General features: G+C 42.6%; 1 protein-coding gene across 4 annotated transcripts; it reads right to left on the reverse strand.

The window, feature by feature from the left end:
- Window positions 1–27683, reverse strand: col17a1b (collagen, type XVII, alpha 1b). Of its 4 annotated transcripts, XM_077494646.1 has the most exons (52): window positions 27363–27683; window positions 25301–25365; window positions 23706–23762; window positions 21666–21716; window positions 21401–21517; window positions 19820–20110; window positions 19673–19729; window positions 17999–18034; window positions 17877–17927; window positions 14865–15020; window positions 12824–13507; window positions 12667–12744; window positions 12517–12582; window positions 11717–11851; window positions 11544–11636; window positions 11426–11470; window positions 11202–11342; window positions 9321–10133; window positions 9126–9176; window positions 8686–8712; window positions 8488–8550; window positions 8313–8408; window positions 7336–7371; window positions 7226–7252; window positions 6593–6637; window positions 6451–6513; window positions 6220–6246; window positions 5967–6038; window positions 5825–5842; window positions 5718–5753; window positions 5425–5487; window positions 5308–5334; window positions 5153–5227; window positions 4790–4870; window positions 4656–4715; window positions 4520–4579; window positions 4421–4447; window positions 4182–4232; window positions 4018–4104; window positions 3904–3942; window positions 3581–3697; window positions 3392–3511; window positions 3205–3318; window positions 2998–3123; window positions 2813–2932; window positions 2559–2735; window positions 2245–2385; window positions 1941–2168; window positions 1688–1852; window positions 1536–1616; window positions 1073–1156; window positions 1–690 (listed from the first exon to the last, which is right to left on the reverse strand). In XM_077494646.1, the coding sequence occupies exons 2-52, from the start codon at window positions 25353–25355 to the stop codon at window positions 638–640; spliced, it is 5583 nt and encodes a 1860-aa protein (XP_077350772.1). In that variant the 5' UTR covers window positions 25356–25365; window positions 27363–27683; the 3' UTR covers window positions 1–637. The 4 variants fall into 4 exon arrangements, with proteins under 4 accessions (XP_077350772.1, XP_077350773.1, XP_077350774.1 ...); XM_077494647.1 differs by lacking the exon at window positions 23706–23762; XM_077494648.1 differs by lacking the exon at window positions 27363–27683 and having other exon boundaries at window positions 23706–23782; window positions 25301–25361.
- Between the last annotated feature and the right edge of the window lies 1 nt (window position 27684).

The raw sequence follows: 27684 nt of genomic DNA on the forward strand, positions 1-27684 counted from the left end.
TAGCAATTTATAATTTAATGTTTTCAATAAAACGTGACGGTATAAAGTCAATAGATCAAAGTCAGTGTTCTCGTACAAAAATATACAATCTAATCAATTCCTTCAGCTTCATCAGCAGCCCAAAAGCGGAATATTGCTTTGTTTGCGTATTCATCTCCAAATCTTCCTTCAAGTACAGCAATAATCGGTCCTAAATACAGCAATCGATAATGTAACTTGGCTGGGGTGAATGCTAGCTAATGCTACAATGCTGACATAAATACGTTGTATTAGGCAATTTTAAATCATTTGTACGGATTCTGGAGGCTTGAGTGGCAAATACCGGCTAATAACAATATAATGAAAATTTTCATAAAACAGCAATTAACACATTGACCTCAATACAGTAGAATACTCAAAAAACGAAATATTAAAAAACTTCAGTCACTCGAGCTTAATTCTACTGTAATAATATTTCCATCTAAAACAAAGCAAATATTAAACATCCACAAGTGAGCGATGGAAAAATGTGTCCAAAAAACTAAACACCGGCCAGCAGCAAAGCTAACGAGCTAATCATTACTAAAGCTTTTTTTTTTTTCCTTCTACTTGCATTGCTTCTGTTGCGAACAAAGAAGAAGAAAGTAGTAGCCACGCTTCAGCCGCCGTCTGCTGGACTTTCCTGCTGCTCACGCTTGATTACTTTATCACCTGGAACAACAAAACAGAAATGCTAATCATATAGGATATAATAACCAATATTGGGCACACATTTAAGACATATTTAAAACTGGAATACTGTCGTTCGGTCCTGTACTTTCATATGTAGAAACAAGCACCCGGCTGTAGCACACACTTGCTGGCGAGATCCACATTTCTGTTACATTCACATACACCGGCGAGATCCAGCCTACTATAACGCATACACTTACTGGCGAGATCCAACACACACAAACTCCCCAGCCCTCTGTTATGTATACACTTGCTGGCGAGATGCCTCACTTTGTCACAAAGCTCCGCCCCAGTCGTCATGGTAACAAAGGCCAGAGTCCCCCCATTGGCCCAAAAGTATATGCGGAAATGTTTTGAGTACCTGTGTCCCTCCTCTGTACGCGATGTGGAATTTGGATCGTGTACGTCCCTGGAATTCCTGGTAAACCCGGACGACCGGCATCACCTGGAAACAAATATGATTGAAACATCAGACCCTAAAACGGCCACTTAAAACAAAATGGTGGACTTCCAGGGATGAGTTCTTGAGGCATTTTTGTCTACAGTAATTTCATGTAGTTAAGTAAAATTGGGTCTGAATGAGAATTTGACTGGAAATGGCCAAAATGACCTTATAAAATGGCCGCCAAAAGGCCATTTTTATATTGAAAAGTGAAAATGGCTCAAACCATCTGGAACTGTTTTTGAATTTCACAGGAAATGGCCAAAATGGCCTCTTCAAACTAAAATGGAGAACTTCCTGTTTGTTTGACACCATCTACTCGTGATAGACATTCCCACCAAATTTCATGGTTCTAAGTGAAACAACTTCCGATAGACTGTACCCTTATCTCCCTTGGGTCCCGGGTAGCCTCTCTCTCCTCTTGGTCCGGCAATTCCCGGAGGACCCGGGATGGTGCCGTGAGCTGCGCCAAGACAAGAAGAATCAGTCAAAAGCTCAGGTTAGTCGGAACCATCCCGTGACCAGAGTTCTCACTTCTGAAGAAGTCCATGAGATCAGCCGTCACGTTCCCATAAGCCGCGATCACGCGGCTGTAACCGGGCGCTCCGGGGGGTCCCGGTGGGCCGGGGGGACCTTGAACGGCTCTGACTTGTGCTCTCCAAGGACCCTCCACCAGGTACTCCTGCAGCAGGCCTTGGTCTGCGTGAGGAGAGGAAGACGAGCCTTGAACGTGTTGGAAATCTGCTGACTCATGAAGTTGCACTAAAGTGGCGAGTCATCCGCTCACTCTTGATGTAGTCGGACACTTTGAGGGCCACGCTGCTGTAGTCCATGGCCTCGCTCAGCTTGCTGATGTCGATCTCGTACTGGGAGGTGCGCCGCGAGTCGCTCTGAGACGAACTCTGACTCTGGCTGCTGTGTCTTTGCACGTAAACCGTCTCTCCGCGATCTCCCTTCTGGCCCCTCGGTCCCGGAGGGCCCTGGGGTCCGGTGAGGGCCCGTCGGACGCTGTCAGCTGATGGAAAGAAAAAAACAAACGTGATTATGTTGTATTTGCAAACGTGGCAGCGTGTTGTCAAGGCGAAGCTTACTGGTCAGGTAGTCGTGAACTTCAGAACGGATGGTTTCGCGAGGGAAGGTTCCGCTGTAAGTAACGGTGCCGCCGGAGCTACCGGGTGGTCCTTGAGGGCCTGGAGGTCCGGGAGGACCTGGGAGACCTCTGAAGCTAGAGCCTGTTAAACATTTAAGGTTGGATTTCTGAACTATATGTGAAACATTCTTCTGCGAGAGACTTTGAGTGTGGCTAAAGCAGAAGGTAGTTCCACTTCCTGTCCTTTATAAGGGTTTTGATCGGTTCCCTGTTCCAACGGATTGATTGACCCAAATTCTAACCCTCCATACTCACCCTGTAGGTAACGCTGAAGATCATCCAAGGTATACTCTCGACCGCCCACCCCCAACACTGTGGTGGAGACCCCTGGTGGCCCCTGAATACCAGGGGGCCCAGGTTGCCCAGGAGTACCAGGAGGACCGGGAGGACCTTGGTGCAAGGCGGAACTGATCCATGTACGGAAGTCTGGATCTGTTCGGGAAGGAAAGACGTGCTGTCTCTAATCTGCCTGAGATGGAAGATGAAGTGGATTCTGGTGTTTGTTTTACTTCTAACTAGCGCCGAGTAATCAATCGAAACTGTCGAGTAGCCCGCTCCGCCCGAGCCGCCCGCTCCTGGAGGCCCAGGGAGTCCCGGTGGTCCGGGTGGCCCTCTCGCGATTCCTCTTTCTGTTGACCAAGAAGAACTTCAACACATGGCGGCAACAGTGTCATGGTTTGGATTCTGGGCTTACCGTTCATGATGTTGAAGACATATGTCGCGACTTCCTCGATACTGTAAACGCTGGAAATTCCTCCTGATGGTCCAGGTGGTCCTTGAGGACCCGGTGGGCCTGACAGGTATCTCCTCACGTCTTCTCCTAGAGATTATGAAGAGAGATGGTCTAGCTACGCCAAGATGCTACCATGCAGTTTGAAATTGGACAATTTGTTGGACTGACTCTGCAGCATGGCAATGAGGCCACCGACAGTCAAGGCCCCTCCGGGACCAGGAGGTCCGGGTGGTCCTGGTAGACCTTGAACCCCAATGCTGATGCCTGAGCTGGAGCCAGAACCTGTGAAAGGAAAACAGAGTGAGGCAAAAACGCTTCTCAGTTTAAAAAATTGAGCGGATCACCAAAGACTCACGTTGCAAGTAGGCAACAATTCGAGTGGAGATCTCCTCAATGGAACCTGAGAAGGTTCCGGGTTGTCCTGGAGGACCAGGTGGACCTGGAGGTCCTGGAACGCCAGACTGCCTGCTTCTACCTGTTAAGTGATATAATTTGGTAGGCATGGTCTTCATTGGTGGTCTTCGAGCTTCGGCAAGCAACTTACTGAGGTAGTCCGACAAGTATTGACGCATCTCGGTGGACGAAGCGAAGGAACCGGGCTGCCCAGGAGGTCCTTGAGGCCCTGGAGGACCAGGAGGCCCTGCGGTGACCGAGACTGAGCCTGAAGAAAGAAATATGAGGAAGTTGGTGTGGGAAACTGTGTCGTCACTTGAGTTGCAAAGAGGAGGAACATTTACGGTAATCATTCATTGAACGTTACGATGGGGAATTTTGGACTTTCCGCAATGGAACTTGATGAGAATTGAAATATAGTCCATAGAACCACTTCACTTCACTCGTGTAGATTTCAGAAAGAACTTGATCTACCTCGAGAAGATCCGGGAATTCCAGGAGCTCCAGTGTCACCTTAAAAGCAGAAACAACAAATCTTCATTGGACGTACTGTTCAAAGGTGATCTTCTGGCTCCTTAAAATCGTTACCTTTGACTCCCTGTGGTCCCGGCAGTCCAGGAGGCCCAGGTGGTCCTGGGGGTCCTTGGACTCTGTGTTCTCCGGAATAGGTGGACACTGGGAGGGAAAACAACAAGCTTAGTCCAGCGGACTGACTGGGTGTGGTCTTCTGTTTGCAATGTTCTTCAGCTGACCTCGCTCCAAGCTTCCTGGTCTTCCAGGCAAGCCGGGTTGTCCTGGTTCACCTGGAGCACCACAGTTCATTAGTTAGCAGTGTTGCCCCGTACATTCACGATCTGTAACTCGTGGATTCATATATTTGTACTTTTTTAACCTATCCTCTATTAAGACATAGCCCTGTCTAATATAAAAGTATCGCTTTGGCGCCGTCTTGGTGACAAGGAACTCTGAAAAAGGGTTTCTCAACATTCACCTTGGTAGCCTCTCGGTCCAGGGGAACCTAAAGATGGATGGAAAAGTTGTTGACATATATTGGATCCAAAGTGGTAAGATAACCCAGTGTTGGTCAAACCTGTGGATCCTTTCTGCCCAGCAGGTCCAGGTGGTCCTGGTGGTCCAGTATAATAAGTTCCTAAGTGTTCAAATGATAGTATTGTTATCTTTAACTGGCTCACGAGTACAATCCCAATGGGTGAGTGATTTCATACCGGAGCCGGACGTGACCACAGAATCTCCCTTGTCGCCTTTCGGTCCTGGTCTTCCGTAACCTGGACAATCGCGAAGTTAATGATTACAGGGTGATGGTCTATGGACTTCATCAGACGCATCGGTTGATTCCTACCTGGCTGACCTGGTGGTCCTGGTGGCCCAGGTGGACCCGGTGGGCCTCGTAGAGAAGATACGCCACCCGAAGCAAACTGCCCTAAATCATCATTTGAAGATAAACGTTCAAGGTTCAAGAAAAAACAGGTACATTTAATAAAGGAAATCACTGATAGCGGATATTATCCTCGGGGAATTGGTTCCCTGGACCGACCCCACATTTAACAGACAGTCCTTCTCAACCTTCATTTCCTGTCTGTCTCTCATGCATCCTGCTTAATTAAGGCTCACATACTGCATTCCGACTGTTAATGTGCAGAAGATAAAATTACATCCAGGATAACATTTGGTTTTTTTCTTCTTCTTCTTCAATAACACTCACTCTCAGCTACACTTGAGCTGAAACTCTCAGATGTCCTCACTGTTGATCCGGATTCTCCTCGGTCCCCTTTGGGACCTGCCAAAATCAACAACAGGCAGCATGTCGGTCAGGTCACGTATATCTAAAGATATTAGTGCAAATGTGTGATGATTTACCTGCAGGACCGGCAGGGCCGGCGGGACCTAAGGAGGCATATCACCACATATTACAAAGATATGTGTTATTACCATGTAATTAACATGTTATTACAACATTGAAAGACGTCGTCACACCTGATACTCCCTGTGGCCCACGAGGCCCAGGTGGTCCAGGGATGTGAACAGTGGCAACACCGGCTGGAAAATGAGTGACAGATAAGCACTCTCATAATGAACACAGAATATGAAAAAGTACCTTGACTTACAAATTTCATTCATTTTGTGACGAAGATCATAACTTGCAAATCAAATAAATTTTAACAATTTAAATGCATGGGAATGACATAAATCTATTCATTCAACAACACTGAACTAACCACTGTACATGGTTTAGTCGCATGATACACGTTTTTTCTTATGTTAGTTACCTGCATTAATAATTCTTCCTGCTTCACCCGTATCACCTGAAAACAGAAACAATAATTAATGCCCTGATTTGTGTGTAGTTTCTGCAGTTTTTGTGCTGGTTCCGTGCCTTTGGGGCCAGGTAGTCCTAAAAGAAGAAGAAGAAAAAGGTTCAGACTTTTTAAAAAACATTTGGAAGCAACACTTTTGAAACGTTTGTTAAGATGTTTTATCGATTCCATTGATTAACAGGAGCGGGACGATGACGGCACCTGGCGGTCCGGCATCTCCTGGAGGCCCAGCAGGACCTCGAAGTCCGGGGTGGCCGGGACTGCCGAGATCACCTGTGGGCACAGATTAAAAAAAAAAAACGTGTTCAGCATTTACGATAAGAAACGTCTTGAAACGTTAAAATTCAAAATGACTCGACAAATTCAATGAAACCGTTGACTGGCTTTTGATTGTCGCGTGAATTGTGACAATCAATTATGAGCTACATGGCTAACGAAGAATGCTAACATTTACCTCTTGAGCCTTTGGAACCGTCTTGTCCTGGTGTTGGGGCAACAAAGACACAAACATTAAACTACGTTTGTCAGGGGGAAAAAAACGATAACAATCCTCTCTGCTGCTCCTGATAACGTTTATACAAACAATGAAAAACACAATCGAGTCATAAAATGTCTTAAAGCTGCTAAATTATAACCCAAATCATTATTATTATTGACGTGGTCAACTGGCAGTCCTGTCACCCACCTGTTGATCCCTTCGCTCCTTTCTCACCGGCCGTTCCGGGCAGACCAGGTAAACCACGGTCACCTGACCACACAAATAAGTCAGTTTAGGTTGATTTCACCTTCATCCATCTTTTTACGCGCTTTATTCGACAAGACTGCACCTTTAAGACCAGGTGTTCCAGCTTCTCCGCGGAAACCCTGAGGACCTGGTTGAACAAATAGATCGTGTTTCGAAAATAAGCGATCCGAAAATGCCTTGCTGATGCTTATCGTCCGTCATTTCAGGAGCAAGTCAAGAGGAAAGGTAAGCACAGGAGCGACGAGGAGTGACGGTGAAGGTACTTGGATCAACTTTTTCAGAGCAAAGGGGAGCTGGAAGAGTGTTAAAGAAGAGAGTAGTGTAGAGGGTAGTGTCAAATGTCAGGGGTGATCTGTGACTGAAAAACACCAACCAAAGCGAAAGAAGGCCTTTTGAGGGAGACCAGGTGGGTTTATAGACTTTGGAGAGGGTAGCGATGATCTGAAGAACACATGGCAAAGTTGAAGATACTGAGATTGTCTTTGGAAGAGACCGGGACGGACGGGATTACAAGCGCAGAGCAGACTGGAAGGTTTGGAGGCAAAGAGATTCGTGTTTATGGTGAGGGAAGACTTGCCGATACGCGGAGTTAATTCAAGCAGATTATTCCAAGCACAGGAAGAGATGAAAGAGAAAGATTGACAACTCAATTAGTCCAAAGAGAAAGAAGAAGAAAAGGAGTGTTTGCTCGAACAAAAGGGAATAAGAAGCTCACCTGGTGCTCCAAGGAGCCCGGAAGCACCTGGAGTGGATCATCAGGGTAGAGTTAAACTAAATACTGTCCTCTAGATGGGTCATTTGATTACTATTAAAAACTGGTCTCACCTTTTTGACCAGGGAGTCCAGGTTCCCCAGAATTACCTTCCGGAACAAAAACAATGAAATACTGAAGACTTCCTGGTGATTTTTTTTCCAACTCCCACCATACGTTGCTAGCACTGCTTGGCTCACTACCACTCTCCAGTCCTATCCTGTCCGGTCCTGTTCTGTCCTACAGTATCTGCTGCTTGTCGCATCTCTTCCTCAGGTAGCACTGCTTTCTCAATCCCCATACACAATCCAAAACCAGGTTCACGACCCCTGTCCTCTCTTGTCCTGTCCATTGTCTTATAGCTAACTGTCACACCGTTTCCTTATATGGAATTCCACTGCCTTTCCAGTCCAGATATCAACACAATGTCAGCTCTTGGCTTACCACTTGTGCTCTATCCTGTCCTGTTCAGTCCTGTCCTATTTGCTACTCATGATGTCCCTTCCTCAAAGGGTGTATGTAGCGTTGTCTTCCCAAGTTCAGTTATAGATGCAATCCAATTTGGGGCTCACTAACCAGGTTGTCCTGTCCTGACCCATCCTGTCTCATCACACCCTTCCTGTCCGAATATCAACAGCTCTTGGCTTACCACTCGTGCTCTATCCTGTCCTGTTCAGTCCTGTCCTATTTGCTACTCATAGTGAACCTTCCTCAAAGGGTGCAGCAATTGCCTTCTCAAGTCCAGTTATACAGTAGATACAATACAATTCTGGGCTCACTAACCCTGAACCCTGTCCTGTCCTGTCCTGACCCATCCTGCCTTATTAGCTACTTGTCACACTACAACCTGTGCTGCATTTCCAGTCCACATACCAAGACAAGGTTAACTCTTGAATCATCACTGCTGTCCTATCCTGTCCTGTCCTATAATAGCACTGCTTTCCCAGTCCACACAGATACAATCCAACGTCGGGATCACTACCCCAGTCCTGTTCTATTGTGTCTATTGTCATATACAGTACATGAAGACAAAATATTTCGTTTGATGTACCTTTTTCCCCTTTGGAGCCAAATCCTGCTTCACCTCTAGGTCCAGCAGGGCCTTCTCGCCCCCTCAAACCTGGAGGACCCTCCAGTCCCTGTTCACCTGCAGACACATGTTGACATTTATAGTCCCGTCTTCAAACAGTTCTAAAAATGTACTTGTATTGTACAACGATCCATACCATGGCTTCCTTTTTGGCCCTTCGGACCCTGAGGACCCTCGTGGCCAATCGGACCGGGAGCACCTGAGGTATTAACCAACAGAAAATATGTCAAAATGCATCTATTTATTTTATAGAAAAAATGTCTATCACAACAAATACAAATTTGTAACTAAATTATGCACACATAGGAAAATTGTTCAAACAAAAGTTCCGTACCTGGAAATCCGGTTTGACCCGTGTCACCTGCGAAGAGTAAAACACAAGATTGGTTTGTGTTAATGGGATGGCGCTGATAAGAAAGCATTAAGCTCCGCCGCTAGAAAAGAAAAGTAGTAATTTGGCGCCATCTTGTTGCCAAGGAATTATGGTGAAGAACATAACAGAGAACGTAAAGAAGGTCATTTAAAAAAAAATGTGAATTAGCCAACTGTCACAAAACAACGTTGTGGTCGTCGTGTGTTGAAATGTGCCTTTAAGGGGCGTGGCCAAGTTAATGATGTTAGGAAATGCAGTAAAGTTGATTTGGCCGGATATTATATATATATATATATTGTACAGGCAAAGTTAACACATTCACTGCCGTAGACGGCTTTAGACGTCAAAAATTAATTTTTACAGGGAATGACAGTGAATGAGCTAAAAAAAAAAAAAGTTACCTTTCGGTCCAGGCAATCCTCTTTCGCCTTGCATTGCACCTGTTATGAAGGCTGAAAAATACATTTCAGAGATTATTTTCATTACATAAGTTAGTTTTTAGTATGTAAGTTGTAGTTTCAATAAGTTTTTTTTTTTAACAAAAATATTTCAATTTTATTTTTATGATCTTTGGTTCGTTTTCGTCACCAAGTTACCTTGGAACGCCTGCGACTGCATCTCCCCTCTGACCATGCGCTGGATGGCCACGTGAAGCGCGGCGGCGTCCACGTAACCGCCGGTGCCGCTGGTCCAGAAGCCGTTGCCGAACGTTTGACCCTCCCTGTGGCTCACGCTGGAGGTGTCGGTGAAGCTGCTCGTGTGGATCGAGGTGTGGCTGGAGGAGGAGCCGCTGGTGCCGCCCGAGCTGGTGCCGCCCGAGCTGGTGCCGCTGGTGCCTACGCCGCCGCTGGAGTCGGTTCCACTGGCACCGGCGCCAGTGCCAGCGCCTCCACCGCCAATGATGATGGTAGTACGTCCGGAACTCGAGCCGCCACCGAGGCTGGTGCCTGCGCCACCACTTGAGCCGGTCCCAGTGGCTCCGCCCCCGCCGATGCTAGTTCCACGAGATCCAGCTCCAGCGCCACCCGTACTGGTTCCACTAGCCCCGGCCCCAGCGCCAGCTAGACTGGTACCACCAGCTCCAGCGCCACCTGTGCCGGCACCACTGGTGTCACCTCCAGCTCCAGCTCCAGCACTGACACCAACGCCCCCAGCAGAAGTCCCACCACCACCCCCAGTCCCAGCACCCGCACCGGCGGCAACCCCGATTTGCGTTCCAGAACTGGAGTCCGACCCTCCTCCTGCTGCTCCTCCTGCTCCGAACACGAATATGTCCGTTTTGGATTGGTCGCCACCGTCCACAAAGGTGTTGCCGCCGAGTCCCACCAGACGACTGGTGCGAGCCGAGATGATGGCCGACTCGCTCTCCAGTGTGGCCACCCGACTCTTCAGCTTTCGCACGTCCTCGGCTGAAAACCACAACCGGATCATACGTTTCATTGCGCTACGTCACATTTCAAAAGTGAATTGAATTATTTTTTTTTCTAGAATGAAATATAGTTTTAATATGTCTCCAAGTGGCTGAAAATAGCCTTGGGATCGGCAAAATCTGATTGGATAGTTGGTAAATATTGTGATCATGTGATGATGCTATGACATTATTGGTTTAACTTCTTTTTTTTTTTTTATTATTACACAACAATAATACAATTCAGCCAACTCACAAAAACATGAATATGCTCTTTAGATGTTCTATCAAGATGTAGCTACATAACAATGATTTGCTGGTTTTAATATAATTGTAATTACAAGTTTATTACAATGTTATTGATCATGTACTGCATATAAATGTATGAATTTGCAAAACATGAGGTGCAATGGGTTGCATATAGGACGGACTAACAGAATTATCATTTGCTATTCGTGTTATTATAACTCCATAGTTTATTACACTGTATAGGACAATAACTATTCCATTCAGCAATTTAACTGGATAAACCATTCGCATGTGTCTCTATAGACACTTTGAATAAGATTCATCTACATTTATAATTACGGTGTAGTCATTTGCACAGTTCTAATAATTGAGATAATTAATTTCTGTCATTAAGCAAGATGATCCTAAATTAAATCAGGTGCTTGTTATTCATACTGCTTCATTTATCATTCTGTTAGGTGACAGGAAATTTATCAGCACTTTGTTCCTATGGGCATTTTGAATACAGTATAATTAAGTTTTACTTACTCACATTGTAATAACTAGTTTATTATAAAATCTGATTGTAATAACTAGTTTATTAGAAGGGTATAGGATAATAATAAAGGAATTCTTACATTTGACAACAAATTAATTTGTAATGTGTCTCATGTTAATGTGACGTTTTTGTATTTAACTTTTTTTTTTGCAATGCTGACCAGGCTATGAACAGCTGACTAAAAATAGTACATAATTACATTCTTGCATTGCATTGTTATAAATGGTTTATTACAATGTAATTGGACAATAATAATGTGTGATATATCCCCAAAGACCTTACCCAGCGCAATGAGGCCGAAGAGGAGTCCGAGCAGGAGCAGGAACAGGAGCAGGAACGCCAGCAGCCACTTCCACCACGAGCAACAGGCGTCGGAGCAGCAGCACCAGCCGCCTCCGCAGGCTCCGCCCTTCTTGCGAAGCTCTGCAGACCGAGCCCACGGTTAATGCAAATCTGGCAAATCCATGTATGACTGCACATGCAAAATATAGAACAGAAATACATACGAGCGTGTGTGCCTTTGTCTTTCATTAAAACTCCCGATGATCCATCTGGCGGATTCACACAAATCAGTCTCGTTTAGGAATGAACGCAAAAGTAATGTTTTGCGTATCTCAGACTCACAATAAGCATTTCCTGTCCCCGCCTTGAGCTGAGCCGCGTCACCGTAGCTTGTGATGAGCTTCTCCTTCTGGATGGAGTCGCCCGAGAGGGAACCTGAAACATCACATCACAGCACGTCTGTCGGCCACAGTGGAACTCGTTTCATTTCCGACCGCGCAGAAGGTGCGCCTCACCTCCCCCGGCCGTCCTTGTGAACTGCTTGCCGCTGTCTTTGGCCAAAATAAGTGTTTCCGTCTCCCTGGCGTTGTCCTTGTCCGAGTTCACGAACATGTAGTCCTTGTACGCTTCCCCGTTTTGGGATCGAGTGGCTGGAGAGCAAACAGATGAGGTCATACACAGATAGCAGTTTAGGATTTAAATTGTTAAATTAGCGTGTAATAACTTATTTATTACAATGTAATTACACAATATTAACACAAGAAGCTTTACAGTTAAATGAATGTGAGTGCTTTGACAGTAGAAACATTTTAAGTCCACCAGGGGGTGGTAGAGCAGCTTATGTGAAGATACACCACCGCCAACAACGGACACATTTTTCTCCATTCCATAAGCTGGCAAATTTTCTGTAGAACTTCTGCTTTGTACATTTTAAGATTTAAATTCTTAAATTACCATTTAATAACTAGTTAATTATAATGTAATTACACAATAATAACACAAGAAGCTTTTACAGTTAGATGAATGTGAGTGTTTTATCAGTAGAAACATTTTAAGTCCACCAGAGGGCGATAGAACATCTTACTTGAAGAGACTCCAGTGCAAAACGCACCACTGCCAACAACGGACACATTTTTCTGCAAATGTCAATTTTTTTGTAGTATTTCTGCTTTGTAGATTTTAGGATTCATGTAATAACTAGTTTATTACAATGTAATTACACAATAATAACAGCAGAAGTTTAACAGTTAGATGAATGTGAGTGTTTTGACAGTAGAAACATTATAAGCCCACAAGGGGGCGGTAAGCAGCTTACTTGAAGAGACTCCAGTGGCAACGACACCACCGCCAACACCGGACACATTTTTCCGCATTCCATAAGCTGTCAAATAACAAACATGTAAAGGTAAACACTCTCAGCTCATGACGTCATCATATTTTATGGGACATTTTGAAAAATGCGTACTTGTCATGTTGGCATTTGCGCCGCTTGCAGTGATTGCACCGCCAGAAGTGGGCGCCAAATTATTTTGGAAGCCATAAACTGCGGGGTAAAAAAATTATTCAATCTGAATATATTTGTTTTTAAAGGCAAAAATTGGTGACACAAAATACAAGCTCACCTGACAGGGAGGGTGCGGCCAGGCCGATGGGCGTCGCTCCCCCCGACATGTTGTTGGCGCCGGCCTGGTACGTGTAACTGGCGCCGGCGCCCGCCACCGCTGCGCCGGTGCCGGCGCCGGACGGCAAGGTGGCGCTGGACCACGGGAAGGCCGGAAGCGCCGCGTCCGAGTCGTAATTTGTGGCCCTCACGCCCGAGTCGTGGATGCCCGATTTCTGGCTGATACTGTACTGGGATGACCTCACACCAGTGTCGTAATGGCCGGACCGCAAACTGCCGCCGTACTGGGACGATACGGCGCCAGTGTCGTACTGGCCTGACCTCAAACTGCCATTATACAGGGCGGACACGACACCCGAATTCTGCGTCAGGGACCTGACGCCGGTATCGTACTGTCCGCCTTTGCCGCTATACTGTCCCGTCCACATGCCCGTGTCGTACGACATCGATCTCACGCCGCCGCCGCCGTACTGGGCCGATCTCGCGCCCGCGTCGTACGTGACGGTCCTCACGCCGATGTCCGACCTCCCGGCGTCGCTGTAGTGGCCCGATTTGAGGCTGCCTTCGTAGTGGCTGCTTTTGCCGCCCGCGTCAAACTGGCCGGCCGCCAGACCCGTTTCGAGCAAGCCGGACGAGTCCACCGTGTGGAAGCCATCCGACCTGGCGCCAGTGCCAAATGTCAACACTGCGGAAGACACACAACGCATGAAACAGGCAAAAAAAAGTGAGTACACCTCGAAGGGAAAATGCCCAAATTGGGGCCCAAATGTCAATTATTTGGTGTTTTAAATAGGGGTGTCAGGAGATTAAATTGGCTGATCTCTTATACTCTGCTGCCCCCTGCTGGCCTTTTTTTTTTTTTTTTTTTTTTTTAAATAACTACCATTGCTTTAAGCCACCTCTTCACGTCAGAAGCTGAATCAAAGCCTTCTGTATGCTCTTGCATTAAAAAACTAAAAATAAACGTGTAAACATGTTTTTGGGAGAGAAGGACAAAGTATTAAAAACGTTTTTTACGCGTTTTTGGGATTGAATGAGTTAATTGTATGACTTCAATAGTTAACTCACGATTAATCAGAAATGTTATATCTGTTCTAAATGTACAATAAAATGTACGATAAAATATTTTTCAAAGTTTTTATACTCTTGTTAACAGTGTTGATTTTGACTAAAAAAATATGTATTTTTACTTAGTCTTTTAACTAAGATTAATTAAAGTTTTAGTCATAATTTAGTCATCTGATGGTATTTTAGTTTTAATCCAATTTTAGCCGACTAAAAATAAAGAGCAATTTGAGTCGACAGAAATTAACAATTTAGTCGATATTTTGCTACAGCATTTTACAGCTACACAATGAAGGTAAACATGTTTGAACATTAATTAATATATCATTGATACAGTAATTGCATAATAATTCATAAAATTGAGTTAAAATTAAGAAGATGTACTGCACTGTAAAAAAAAAAAAAGTGTGATATTGATTTGTGTTGAAGTCATTTTTCCGCCACTAGATGGCATAATTTCATTTATTCAAAATTTCATTTTTCTTTTCATATTAAGCGCTATCTAATCTTTAACATGAAGTAACTTGTGAAACTGCACATTTTTAAAATTGGAAAATACAACGTGACCCGGTCTCCACAAATACATGCGTTATTTTTGCATTTATTAATGCAAAATTTTGACGTGGACGTGTCTGCTGCGTTGCGACTGGAATTCCCCCAAGTAAGGGGGCATTGGTGGCATTAAAGGCACTAATTTTGACACCCCTAGTTATAATGGCTAAGTTAATGTTTTTATACTGTATTCTGTTCTATTCTGAGCAAGCTACGTATTGAAGGGAGGACCAATCAGGATCCTTCATTCATCTACAGAGAAGAAAGTTTTCGCGTGTATGAAATGTCGGCCTTCCCCCGGTGGATTCACTTTCTCATGAAAGCAGATGTCGTGCTCGTCTAACCTGCTGTAATCGTAAACCCCCGACTGGGGGGGAGACAAAGTGTCTGTGGATGAAGCGTGGGGATGTGGGGGGGTCAAATACCGGACTGCGAGGCCCGAGAGGTCACCGAGATGGTCTGGGTCTCCACGCTGGCCTTCTTGGGGCCGCTCATGATGGCCGACGTGCTGGAGGCGCGGACGGGGCTGGAGCTGCTGGAGCGAACCTTCAGCAGCTTCTTCACGTCGTCTAGCTCCGCCCCTGCAAGGGCCACGACACTGTCAACAACCTCAACATTTGATTTAGGATTATTCAGAATTATTCATTCAAAAGAGTTACAATGCTGCCATCTACTGGCCATAGTTAGTCGGTGTTTTTGATTCCACAACCCATTGACCAGACTGCACTGCACTTAAGACGTTGCACATCCCATTGATTAAAAAACAAACAAAAAAAAACGTAGTGGACGTCATTTAACGTTTATGTCATTATTAAACGTAAAAAAGTTTCCGTTTTGCAGCAATTAGCATTAGCAGAAAGCTAAGTTTCATCAGTTTTCACAAATCTATTTAAAATTGTAAGTAATTTAGCTTTTTTCGAGATGGTCCTGGTTGATCTCCTTTGCTCTGCTGCCACCTGCTGGCCGTTTGTGTAATAACTACCATTCCTGCAACCGTTTCTTTGCAGTTGAGAGGCTGCATCAAAGCTTTCAGTATGCTCTAGCATAAAAAAATTAAATACAATTAAAAAAAACGTATAAATATGTCTTTGGGACAGTTAAAATATATTTTTTTTTAAACGTATTTACACGTTATTGGGAGCAAATGAGTTGTTAATTTGACACAACTTATAGTAAATAACTCACAAAGTAGACCATTTTTCGGCTAATGTTGGGAGTTATCATTTGACCCAAGTTTTTGGGCTAAAAAATTCAAAAAGTTGATTCAATTTGGGTTATTTTTTGACCCAAGTGTTGTTAGAGTGCGTAAATGCAAACATGTCCTTGCAGTTGCGTCGTCTCAACTCGAAATGTGTTGATTGAAATTCATTTCCAGTCCCGTTTGAGAGCATGCGAAAGCGCGATCCCCTTGGCGTGTAAAGAACAGAACAAATAGGAAGCAGCTGGGTAATCGGACACCAGCGGGCCCATGTGGGGCCAAGTCTGCTAAAACCGCCTCGGCCAGGAATAGGTTTGCGGTTCTGACGGTGAATTTTGTTTGCGGTGCTTCACCCTGGAGTTGCGGGCGTACGTCGCACGAAGGGATCTGGCTCGTCTTGAGCTGAATGTCGTGTGGTTGTTGTGATACTTCCAGTTGATATCATGGGAAAAGTACTTTTGAACTATTTGCACGCAAATACTTTGGTCTCCTGAGCGCTTGCCAAGTCATCAAATATAAGAACCTGATCAGCTATGCTAGGTGAAGATCCACAGCCACTTTCAAGCGAGGGCAGAAAATGGCTGTTGGACTACTGAAACATTATCATACAAAAGCACTATCGTGCGGGAACACCTCGAGTACATTCCGCACTGCTAGCACATCATGGCCAAAAGGTAAGCAGAGCTGCATGGAGTAAATTGATTGATGAAGTTCGACACACAGTTTAGTGTAAACAAGTTGAAATGCTTTTATTGTCTTATTGAGTGCTCACTTTTTTTGCCCCCACATTTTTTCTGGTGCAAATAGAAGCTGCTTTCGTCAAAAGGTTTAGGCTCCGCCCCTGATTGTCAAAAGTGGGACTTGCCATTGGTCGAGCAGGCGAAGTATACAATCGCTCTTCCACTCAATTCATTCGCGCACGAAAATTTTGAATTATTGTAACATCTATGCTAATTTTCATTAGCTTGTCTATGGTATTTCACATTTTATGTTAGCTTTAAGCTAACATACTTCCCATTTGACATAATTATGTCTTGGTTGAACATTTGGCGATTAGATTTTTTTAATCAGATTAATCGCATTTTATAATTTTAATTAATCACAATTAATTGCTGAAAGGGATACTTTACGTATTTAGCCATTATTGGCAGTCAAACATGAATATTTTGCCTATAATAAATTTGATATTTTCATTATTTTTCATGTACAATTAGTAGCTTTAAAAACACATTCTGAAACTTGCTGAAAATGACATCACAAGGGCTCAGGTCACCAATCCCAGCTCAGCATGTGAATGTCACATGACCAAACTTTGAAAACAGGTGAGCTGTGATTGGTTACCTGAGCCCTTGTGATGTCATCTTCAGTCGACCGCAAGTTGCAAAATGTGTTTTTAAAGGTACTAATTGTATGTGGAAAAATAATGAAAGTATCAAATTAATTATAGACAAAATATTAACTTTTTATTGCTATAATGGGTTAAAAAAGTGAAGTATCTCTTTAATTAAAAATGTTTTGTTTTTTTTTGTCAACTGTTCTTTCGACATTTAATGAGGACGTCGTCAACATTTTTTTGATCCATCCTCCTCTTTAAGTTAATTACTTGCATAATTTAAAATTGGGGGGGCTTTAACTTTGACATCACTCGCTCACATTCACTTTCATGTGTTCGTTTTACAGTAAACTTCAACAAACCGCTTGAAGCAAGCACGCTTGTCCTCTTAATTGGTGGACTGTGAGCGAAGAAAGTCAAAGAAAACTTTGAACAGCGTGTTTTAAAACGTTTTAAATGTGTTCAATGGGTGGGCAAGGTTAGAACTTGACACAATAGGGACTGAATCCAATCCAGCAGGGGGCGTGGTCAGTGAGCGCGAGCGCGCATGTGGTAAAGAGTGACTCACTTGTACCGGCGCTGCCGCCAAATCTGCACCAGAAGCAGCACATTGCAAAGAAATCCCGCAATCAAGCCCGTCTGAACGTCAGATCGGACATTTGTGTCGCGGCCACGTGTTTGCCGTCTCGACATAAACACGCACGTGAGAAATGCAGGAATGTCATTTGCGGGAGTTAAAAAAAATAAATAAATAAAAAAGTCAACCCTGACAGGGCCCCAGTTCCAAAAAACGTGATTCCCAAAGTAGCCTGCAAACGATCCACGAGGTCCCCCTTTCAGCCAAATAAAGATGCTTTGTTGCTTTCTGATTTGTTGCGTAACAATCAGGGGCGGAATTTGACTCACATCTGCCGGCCGTGGGAGAGGCGCTTTGCAGCCGGGCCCGGATCTCGCTTTCTGAAAATCCAGATCACAATCAAAACGGGAGCGTTTCCACGCGCAGGTGTCGCGGGAAACGAGCGTCTTACCTCTGCTCTCGCTTCTCCCTCGGCTGTTGCCGGAGCCTGGAAAGTCCCCCAAAAATAACATTCAAATGATTAGGCATTCACTTGTTTGTGTTTAATTAGCATCAGTGCAAGTTTTGACCCATGATAATGACAGGAGCTGTTTTTATTGACCAGAACCAACACAACTTAATTTAGAGTAAAGTGACTCAAAATAGTGTTACAAATGAACAAACACAATATTTTTTTTTTTTTTCTCCCTTTAATGCCCATACCAGCCACAGCTTCACTGGCAGCATGGGATGGTGCGTTTTTTCTTACATAACAGTCATTTTATTGCGGATTCCTTTTATATCACGGCAGGAAATGGTTAGTTAGAAAATTAAGTCTTTGTGTGTGACTGCATTTGCCAAACAAACTTTCTTGCCTTTATTGGAACAATGTTCTCTGAGTCACACCCATTTCTTTCTTTTTTTTTTTAACAGTACAGTGATTTTCTTGAAATGTCTCGTGTTCTCAGTACTTCTCATAATTTTTTTATTGTCATTTTTCATCAAGAAAAGTCATTTTTGTTCATTTTCCTCAATCGTCCATGTGATTTACAGTGGATACTTTTTTTTTTTTTTTTTTATATTGTCAATTGTTTTAGATAATGATACAGATTTTATTGAACTAAAAAAAATATGGTTTAATCAACAGACCTGTAATATACATATTTTTTGCATTATTTTATCCCCCTAAAATTGGCAGTGTTTTATTTTCTTTTTTTTTTTTTTTTCAATATTCTCATTAAATAACTAATGTATTGTACATAATAGAAAACAAAGGAAAATGTTTTACATGCATTTAACATTGAATTAAAAATAAATATTATATATATTTATATTAAATATATTATAAATAGTTATTCTTAAATAAAATATGCCATATTTTTGCATTTTTTGTTTTTTTATCTCATCTACGAACGACAATGTGTTCAGTTTTACAAATGAAATGTTGCCCAAGTTGATTGTAAAAGTTTGCCCACCACTTATTTATAATGTTAAAATGTTCTTTCAAACACTGACTGCGCAGTTAAAGATTTTATGATAGATATGATTGGACCCGACAATGGATTACAGTGTAACCTCGCAAATTTACATAGTCACAATTTTTTCTCCCAACTCCGAAGTCATTGGAAAACTTGTTTTTGTTGTTGTTGCTGTTTTTGTACTTTTTTGTGAAGCAAGTACACTGTGTTCCAACTATGCGTTGTATTTGCATTTTTAGGGTTGGAACACCCATGTAAATAGGGGCGTGGCCACGTGGAAACCAAATAAAAAGAGAGAGTGAGGAGAGGAATCTTCAGAGCGTGCAGGAGTGAATTGTATCAGTCAGTTCCTCTCCTCGTGACCTCGTGACCTCGAGATTGTCTTCTCTCCTTTTTGTGTCTTGTTTAAAACCCGACACCCTAATATACTACAAAATGGCGCCAAAGCCTTGTATATTAGAAAAGTAGTGCCTTGGTGCCATTCTGGTGGTAAGGAGGAGTTTCTATTAGACAGATCAAATAGAAAAGTAGTGCTTTGGTGCCACCATCAGCCATCTACGGGAAATCCTGGCAATTTTGCAGCAGTGTATTCATTTGGATGGGAATAAAATCTCTTTCTGATGTTTCCTATCAAGCTTAGAAGCTTAGAGGTTGTCAGAGTCACTTACAATAGATTCCATAGTCTTTGCGGTTAAATTCCGGGGAGGAGTTAGCGCTGGAACTCCCTGCAAGAGACACAATAGTGCGGCACAAGTATAGAAACAGCGTCCTGACGTGCCCCCGTGACTTCCTTCACCTCCATTACACCAACTCACCCTCGTATCCTCCAGAGCGGCTGGACCCGGCGTGCTTCCTGTCCGAGGAGACCGCGGAGGCAGCCTGCGTTCGCTTGCCGCCGCCGCCGCCGCCCGACGAGCTGACCTTGGTCACCGAGCTGACCAGGTAGCTGCTCCCGCCGCCTCCGCCGCCGCCGCCGCCGCCGCCGCTACTGCCGTAGCCCTCGCCGTCCAGGTAGCTTCCGGCGCCGTCGCCTATTCCGATGGCGTCTCCTCCCAGGTAGACGCCGGAGGAGGAGCTGTAGCTACTGCTGCTCACGCCCACTGAGGCTGCAAGGGACATGGAGACGAGGTTTTGGTGGGAATGCTGAAATCGATCGCGCATATAATAACACATTGCAAATAAGACATTTGAAATAACTGAACTCATCGGCATTCGTGTCTAAACGGCTTGGCAACAAAAGTGAGTCCACCCCTAAGTGAAAATGTCCAAATTGAGCCCAAAGTGGCAAAATTATTACTTTGATTGAAAAATCTCATCATGCCCTCCCAAACTCAGCAATATTTCCAAGTATGGATAGTCTGGTAAACATTTATAACTACTAAACTCCAAAACTTTTTTGTACATATTTTAAGATACCTAAAACTAGGGCTGGGTTTCAAAAATCCAATAATCAATATCGAATCGATTTTGCTTTTCGAGCATGATATTGATTCATAAAACTGTGAATCAATTTTTTTAACATCTCTTTTTTCCCATAAATTAGCAACAAAATAGAATTTTAAAGGCCAAATTTTGTTATATCTTACTGTTTTCTTGAAATTTACTGTTTCCGTGAATTTAAAAGTATTTTCTTACATTTATGAAAGATCTGACTTATTGCACTTTATGACAATTCAGAATGTTTTTAATTCATGTTTACGATTATTAAATTAGAATTATGAAAACATTTTAATCAAATCCACGCTAATGTCAATGTTAGTGTAATATTTAAGTGATTATAAGACATTATTTTCATTAATAAATAAATATTTAACCAGTTGCAGCCTCTGCAAAATTTAATGTTTGTAGAAGTTTTTTTTTTTTTTTTTTTTTTAAATCATGTCCTAGTTATTTAAGAAGAGTTGATGTTCCATAATAATCAATATCAGATTGCACAAAGTGAATCGAATCGGGACAAAATCGAAATCGAATCGAATCGATCTCTCTCTCTCCTAATTAATTATGTATATAAACAGCTAGCAACAAAAGTGAGTCCACCCCTAAGTGAAACTGCCCCAAGTGTGCCTAAAGTGTCAACATTAGCCCACCTTTTATAACAGACTAAATTTACGATCCCCTCAAAATAACCCAACACACAGTCAATAATATCGAAACAGCTGGCAACAAAAGTGAGAACACCCCTTTGTGAAAAAGTTCAAATCGATAAATCTCAAAAATGAGAGTCTGTCAAAATGATGAGTTTGGTGGGAATTGCCACCCTGAGTACAACGTATTAAGAATTTGAAAATTTTTGAATATTTTTGGTATGACTGAAAATGGTGGAAGATGTCGTCAAAAAGATATTAAAGTGCTGAACTCTTCCCCACTTAGCTCTCATCGGTGCGGCGGAGACTCACAAGAAGTGAAGTAAGAAGTGCTGCTCTTCTGGGTTAAGATGTTCTTCTCCAAGGCTCCGCCTCCTCCACCGCCGCTGGAGCTGGCCATGTTCCTGTGACTGGATCCGACGGTTCCCTCTAGCAACCAGAAGGACACACAGCAAAACACGCACGCTGCCATTACTCATTCGGGCACTTCCCTCCCTCCCAGCTGCACGCTTGTAATTACGGCGTTATGCCTCGGCTTCCACGTCAACAATTAAAGCCGTGAGATGGCGACACTCACTTGGCGGGAGGGACGTCAGTCTGCCGGTGGATGTCAGGGACTCCGTCGCAACTGATAGCAGACAAAGGGGAAAAAAAATGATTTGTTTGGGAATAATCGCGACACAAAGCAGCACGTTTACTTGAACGTCGACGCTAATCCCTGCTTGAGCAACTGTCGAGTGAGCGGGTGCCTGATGATTATTCCCAAATCCATTAAGAGTGAGTGTGCTGGTGACATGCTCGAGTGCAGTTTTAGTACTTTTTAATTGGGCACAAGCCATTAAAAGGTGACTTTTTGGTTTTGTTTAGAGTTTTGCAGGTTAAAGGAAAGTGCTTTTACACTCCTCCAGTGGCCTCTTAAATGGAATTAAGTGCTCAAAGATGAGATGTAAACAATATAGTTGCTGTTCAATGGAAGTTTTTGGAAGTATAGCAATATTGATACTGTAGTCAAATATTTTGGTATATACCTACTTTTCACTGGACAGCAACTAATTAATAAACTTGTTCTGGTCCCTATCAATCAAATCTGCTTAAACTGAAAACCACTAACTCTATTTAGCTCAACTTCGGCTGTGTATTTCTACATTCCCGTTGCAGCTCAATAATTTGTCGACCGAACGGGTGCCTGATTATTATTCCCAAATCAATTACAATGAGTGTCCTGGTGATATGTTGGGGTACAGTTTTACAATATCGTTATCATTTACTCTTAAAGTTTATAATAGCCTGAAATTGAGAAATTTGCCTTGCATAGATGAATAGGGGTTACCAAAATATTACAAACAACTCAATATGGTGCAGGGCAAAACTATACATTGTTAACTAAAACCTCTATGACAATGAAGTCTATTTAAAAAAAAAACAACAACAAAAAAACACATTTTTGGTACAGCTCTTGTATTGGATCTCATTCGATATGCGGTTGCCAGGTTCAGATTTTTTTGGGTTACTCTAGTGGGGAAAAATTGTACAGAATTTTATGTTTTGACAAACTAACTGCATCTGTCCAATAAATCATGAATACATTCCCCCAAAATATCAGGGGAGGAATGTAAGCCTGCACTTACGTTTATGGCTTGTCCATTTTCCCTTTTCTATCTCCCTATGTAACGCTTACTAGCTACGCTAGCTAGCTAGCTAGCTAGCTAGCACTACTATCTAGCTACGACTTACCTATGTAGCTAGCTAGCTAGCTGGTTACCTACGCACACTGCCTACCTTGCCACATAATCGTCTACACTGCCAGCTACCTTCTAGCTTTCTGTTTATTCATTAACTCAATCAATTGATAGTATCTACCATCTATCTAGCAATCATCGAGCTATCCACCCATCCATTATCTATCTAGTTATCATCAACCTTCTGTAATACAAATACAGCATTATTTTCTTTTGCATTGGAGTGTTTAGTGTCCAGTGAGTGTGTAGCATATTTACTTCCTGGATATGATCATTAATAATAATAACGACCATACCAAGGAAAAGCTCGACTCATGTGAAACGTCATCCTGCCTCCCTGTTCTTGACCCCCTTTTCTTCCAACTCCTCCACTCGCAGACTTTTAAGGACTTCTCGGTTTCGTCGCCCGGCCTGCAAACTAACGGCAAACATACTTTAGCTGTTAACCGCTTTGGCTCGGCTGCCAACAAGCCTTCCAGACGCCAAACCCCAGTGTCCATTTGTTAACTCGGCTCCTCACACCTTTGTTATGTGCCCCCCTTTTGCCTTTTAAGCACTTTGCGTCTTACTGAGCTCAGCCGACTGGAGGTGATTATATTTAGGGGTGACACATCAAGAAAAGTATGGTCTGACATTCTGCGCCCACTTGTATTTTATCACCAGACGGGACTCGACCTCATCACATGTTGATTATTAACGCTACCGCTATGTGCAAAGATGGCTAGGAGGGTTTAAATGTGAGACGACGGTGCCGGGAAGATGGGGAAATTTGAAAGGTGAGACCCGAGGGAAGTAGAAGGCATGCGAAAGTGACAGCCTGCGTGAGACAAAAAGCGCCCGAGAAAAAGGTGGCAACAGTGTGGAAAGTTAACTCTAACCTGGCAGGAGCGGCTGTGGAGTGTTAGCTGGGTTCTTTGAACGCAACATAACATCAGCTGAAAGGTTCAAGTGGCTGCTGTTGAGCATTTCATAAGTGGATTTACACATGACCTTCACGTTAAATCGAGTTAAGAGACAGTGGAACCTCTGAAGTCCGAAGTAACGGAAGCTCTGGAGTACAATACAAACACGGCTCAAAAGTTTCATAAAAGTTCAGTCTGAAAATCTGGCAAAGTTCAAGACAGTTAACCTGCATTTGTTTTCATTTTTAGGGATTATTTTACTTTTTGTTAATGAAAAAAGGACGAACACACCCCAAAAGTTACACAAACAAGAGAGTTCGAACCAGCATCATCTAAACTAAAATAAGCTAAGATAAGCTAAGCTAAGCTAAGCTAAGCTAAACTAAGATAAGCGGCTTAAAGTTCCCGTAAAGTGAATAGATGTATTCTAAATTTGATACACCACGAAGAACAGTTGTATTAACAACCCTACCAAATTTTAAATGCCAAGTACTAAAACGAGGTTTTGAAATAATGTACAGTACATTCAAGTTTTTCTCATCGTTATCCCTGAATATGCTAAAACCACAAACCTACTTCCAACTGTCGATCAAATACAACTACATTGAGTATTTCTTTTTATTTTGTTTATTTGTTTTCATTTGAGCCTTGAAAATCCACTTGAAGCTTGATGGATGGAATATGTCAGACAACGTTGGTTCAAACATTTTCACACCATGGTGGCGAGTTAGCCGCCAGCTAGCTTATGATTTAACATGCTTCCGGGGTTCAACTCAGCCGACGGATACGTGCCGGGCTCGTTCATGGCATGGAATTGAAATAACCACACCAAATAGTTCTTTAAAATGTGACATTCAGAAAAGCAGGATTTTATGGTTGAAGCCATAGCTAGCTAGCTAGCCAAATGCAGTTGGTTATTCTACAAATGGGCCTTGTAATATTAAGTAGTTAATTCTGCTATATCATTACCAAACCATTTTCTAAAAATGTGACATCCAGAAAATTGACATTTTGTGGTTGAAGCCATAGCTAGATAGCTAGATAGCTAAATGCAGTTGGTAGTTCTAGAAATGGGCCATGTAAAAGTCGGCAACTCTGGTATATCGCAGACACTAAAATACGTAGGCTACTGTATTTTCTTTATCATTTTATCCTTGCGATGTTCAAATATGTTTAAAGATATATATTTTTATATGTAGTCTCTCTACATCATGGATTTTCACCAATTGTGTGTGGGCCTGAAATGTTTCCCCTGTGATTAACTCATTCACTGCCATTGACGGAAAAATACGTCAAATGATGCATTTTTGCTGGGCTGGCAGTGAATGTGTTAACAAGGGCTTTAACGATACTGTGTCTTTCTACATGTACAAACCCTTAGAATTACTCAAAACATTGCCTGGCCACAGATTGGAACGGACTATTTCTATTTCCATTATTTCCTAAGGGGAAAAAAAAAAAAAAAAAAAAAGTATTTTTTGAATGCAAAGAAATTTGCGGTTGACCAGTTGGGTTTGTCCTCAGAGGTTCCACTGTATCTTGTTACACCCTGAAGACTTGAGAAACCTCACCCCGTTCGTCCGCCAAGCCTCCCGAGAAGTCCGCCAGTCCCGTTAGCTCGTCCATCCCATTTTATCTGCCGACAGGATGACAGCACAGCGATGACCGCACTCACGCAACTGTTGTTACGCTGCTCCTAACGCGGTTAAATGGCAATTGGGCTATAAAAATGATAATCCAATGAGATGGGAGGGAAAGCACAAGAATGTCACAAGATTCACTTGAGTTTGTGGGGTGAAGGAAGGTCACGAGTTGGGCATGGAACGGATTCTTTCACTGGAAATTTCATGCCAGTAAAACAAAATCACATTTGTAAAAAAGCAAGTTTTGGTCAATTAAAAAATAGGAGTGTGATTTTATATCCATTCTAGGTCTGATAAAGTGAACTACCCGCCTCATATGTAAATGTTTATACCTTTTTAGTGCTGCAAATGCCAAATGTCACGCCTGGTCCAAAAAATGGACTGCGGCGGTCCACAAGGATCAACTCTAAGCACTTTTTTTTTTTTGTTTAGTCAACAATTCTTGCAAGACTTCAATTTCAACAACGATGATATTTGTTTTAAAAACTTTTTGCAGTTTTTTATTTATTTATTTATTATTTTTCTCCATGTTACATTTGCTTACAACTACTTTAGGGGGCTTTTTTTTCTTCTTATTTTTAACTATAGTTCTTTATTTTGATGTCGGTCATGATGGTGGTACTTTGTAGAGTAGAAGTTTTTTTTTTCTTTTTTTCCGTAACCTTCTGACTACCAGCAATTCAAATTATAACACTTTTATTGAACAGATTTAGGCTAAATGTTGTTATCATGTGTTCTATAAGACTCGTAAGAACACATGAAAGTATTGTTTGAATTATTTTAACTTTATTTGAGCCTAGCATTTAAGTTTTTGAAAATGTCCACTGTAGTGGACACATCATAGCTTTAAAAAAATAAATAAATAAATAAATAAATAAATATATATATATATATACACATATATATATATATATATATATATATATATATATATATATATATATATATATATATATATATATATATATATATATATTCTTTTTTGTCAAAAATGTATTTTGCAGTACTCCAGTTACTTCACAAAGATTGGGGAATATCAAAATAAACATGACTGGACAATTTTTTTTTTTTTCCTGTTAGTCAGGAGGCTGTCTTACTGCTAAGAAAAAAAAAATAGAACCAGTTGTAATAGAACGTTAAAGTCTGCGAGCATACATTAAAGTTGGGCCTCCAGGCTAACTGTTTATACTTTTTCAGGGCCAAAAAAAGTCACATGCCAAGCTATAAAAGTCAAATGTCAAGGGTATCAAAACAACATCTTTGAAGGTACAAGCCCTTGTTCAATACAGATACTAATCATGTACATTTTTGTCCTTGAACACAACACTTTGTTTTTTAAACTCCCCAGACATGTTCAATAGCTGATTGGACGTACAAAACAGGGCGAGAAAGGCTCTAAAGCAGCATTGTTGTGCTGGACAAAGGCTCAAAAGGTCAGATGCACACTGTACAAGCCACTCACCACACCCTGAGAGGATATTTAATATATCCAACACTTTTCCTATTTCCTCAATCTCCCATAAACACGTTTGTTTTTCCCACTGCAGATGCTGACCTGACATTTTTTTTTTCTTTTTAAAAGAATCCACATCCCAAATTCCTTTAAGTCACCTAGTAGCCTGTTTAACTTCACCTCCTAACCTGGAAATATAAATAACATATAGCGGGGCTGCTGTCATAAGTGGTCTAAGGGGGGAGAGGTCAAGTCCTGGAATAGATTTAGGAAAGAGCCCAGTAAAGAGCATGTAAAAGTATCCAGAGAGATCATGCTAACAGACTAATTTTAACGTGCGCAAAAAAAAAAGGACCAAAAAAAAAAAAAGATTTCATACAAGAAGATTGAGTGCATTTCCAACTCAAAAGCACAAGCAGAAAAAGTCTTTGAAAACTTCCAGAGTGAAGTGGTTGCCATTAAAGCACATTCAGCAAAGGAAAAAAAAAGCAGCAAAAACGTGCTTTTAAAAACTATTTCCAGTGTTTGTGTTCATACCTCCAGCCAACAGAGTCAATCAAGTCCCCCCGTCCGCGTGGAGCTCCTTCGGGGAGGGGGGAAGCGTGCGCGAAGAAGCCCCGGGATGTTCCTAAAAAAGAAAAAGTCCTCTCCGCTCCTTGTTGCGACTTTTTGGTTTTTTTTTTTCCTTGTTGCCCAAGTAAAGTCGCAACAGAGATTCGCGGGCAGCGGTCCCGGCCGCGCCCCTCAGCGCCGTTTGGCAGGCAGGTGTAGACGTCCGCTGCTCCAAAGTCCCACAGCCGGAGAGGACACGTGAACGCGTCCGTCTGCAAACTTGAAAACAGTGAGTGAAAACTCCTCC

This window comes from Festucalex cinctus, chromosome 14, assembly GCF_051991245.1.
Source record: "Festucalex cinctus isolate MCC-2025b chromosome 14, RoL_Fcin_1.0, whole genome shotgun sequence".
Classification (NCBI taxonomy): domain Eukaryota; kingdom Metazoa; phylum Chordata; class Actinopteri; order Syngnathiformes; family Syngnathidae; genus Festucalex; species Festucalex cinctus.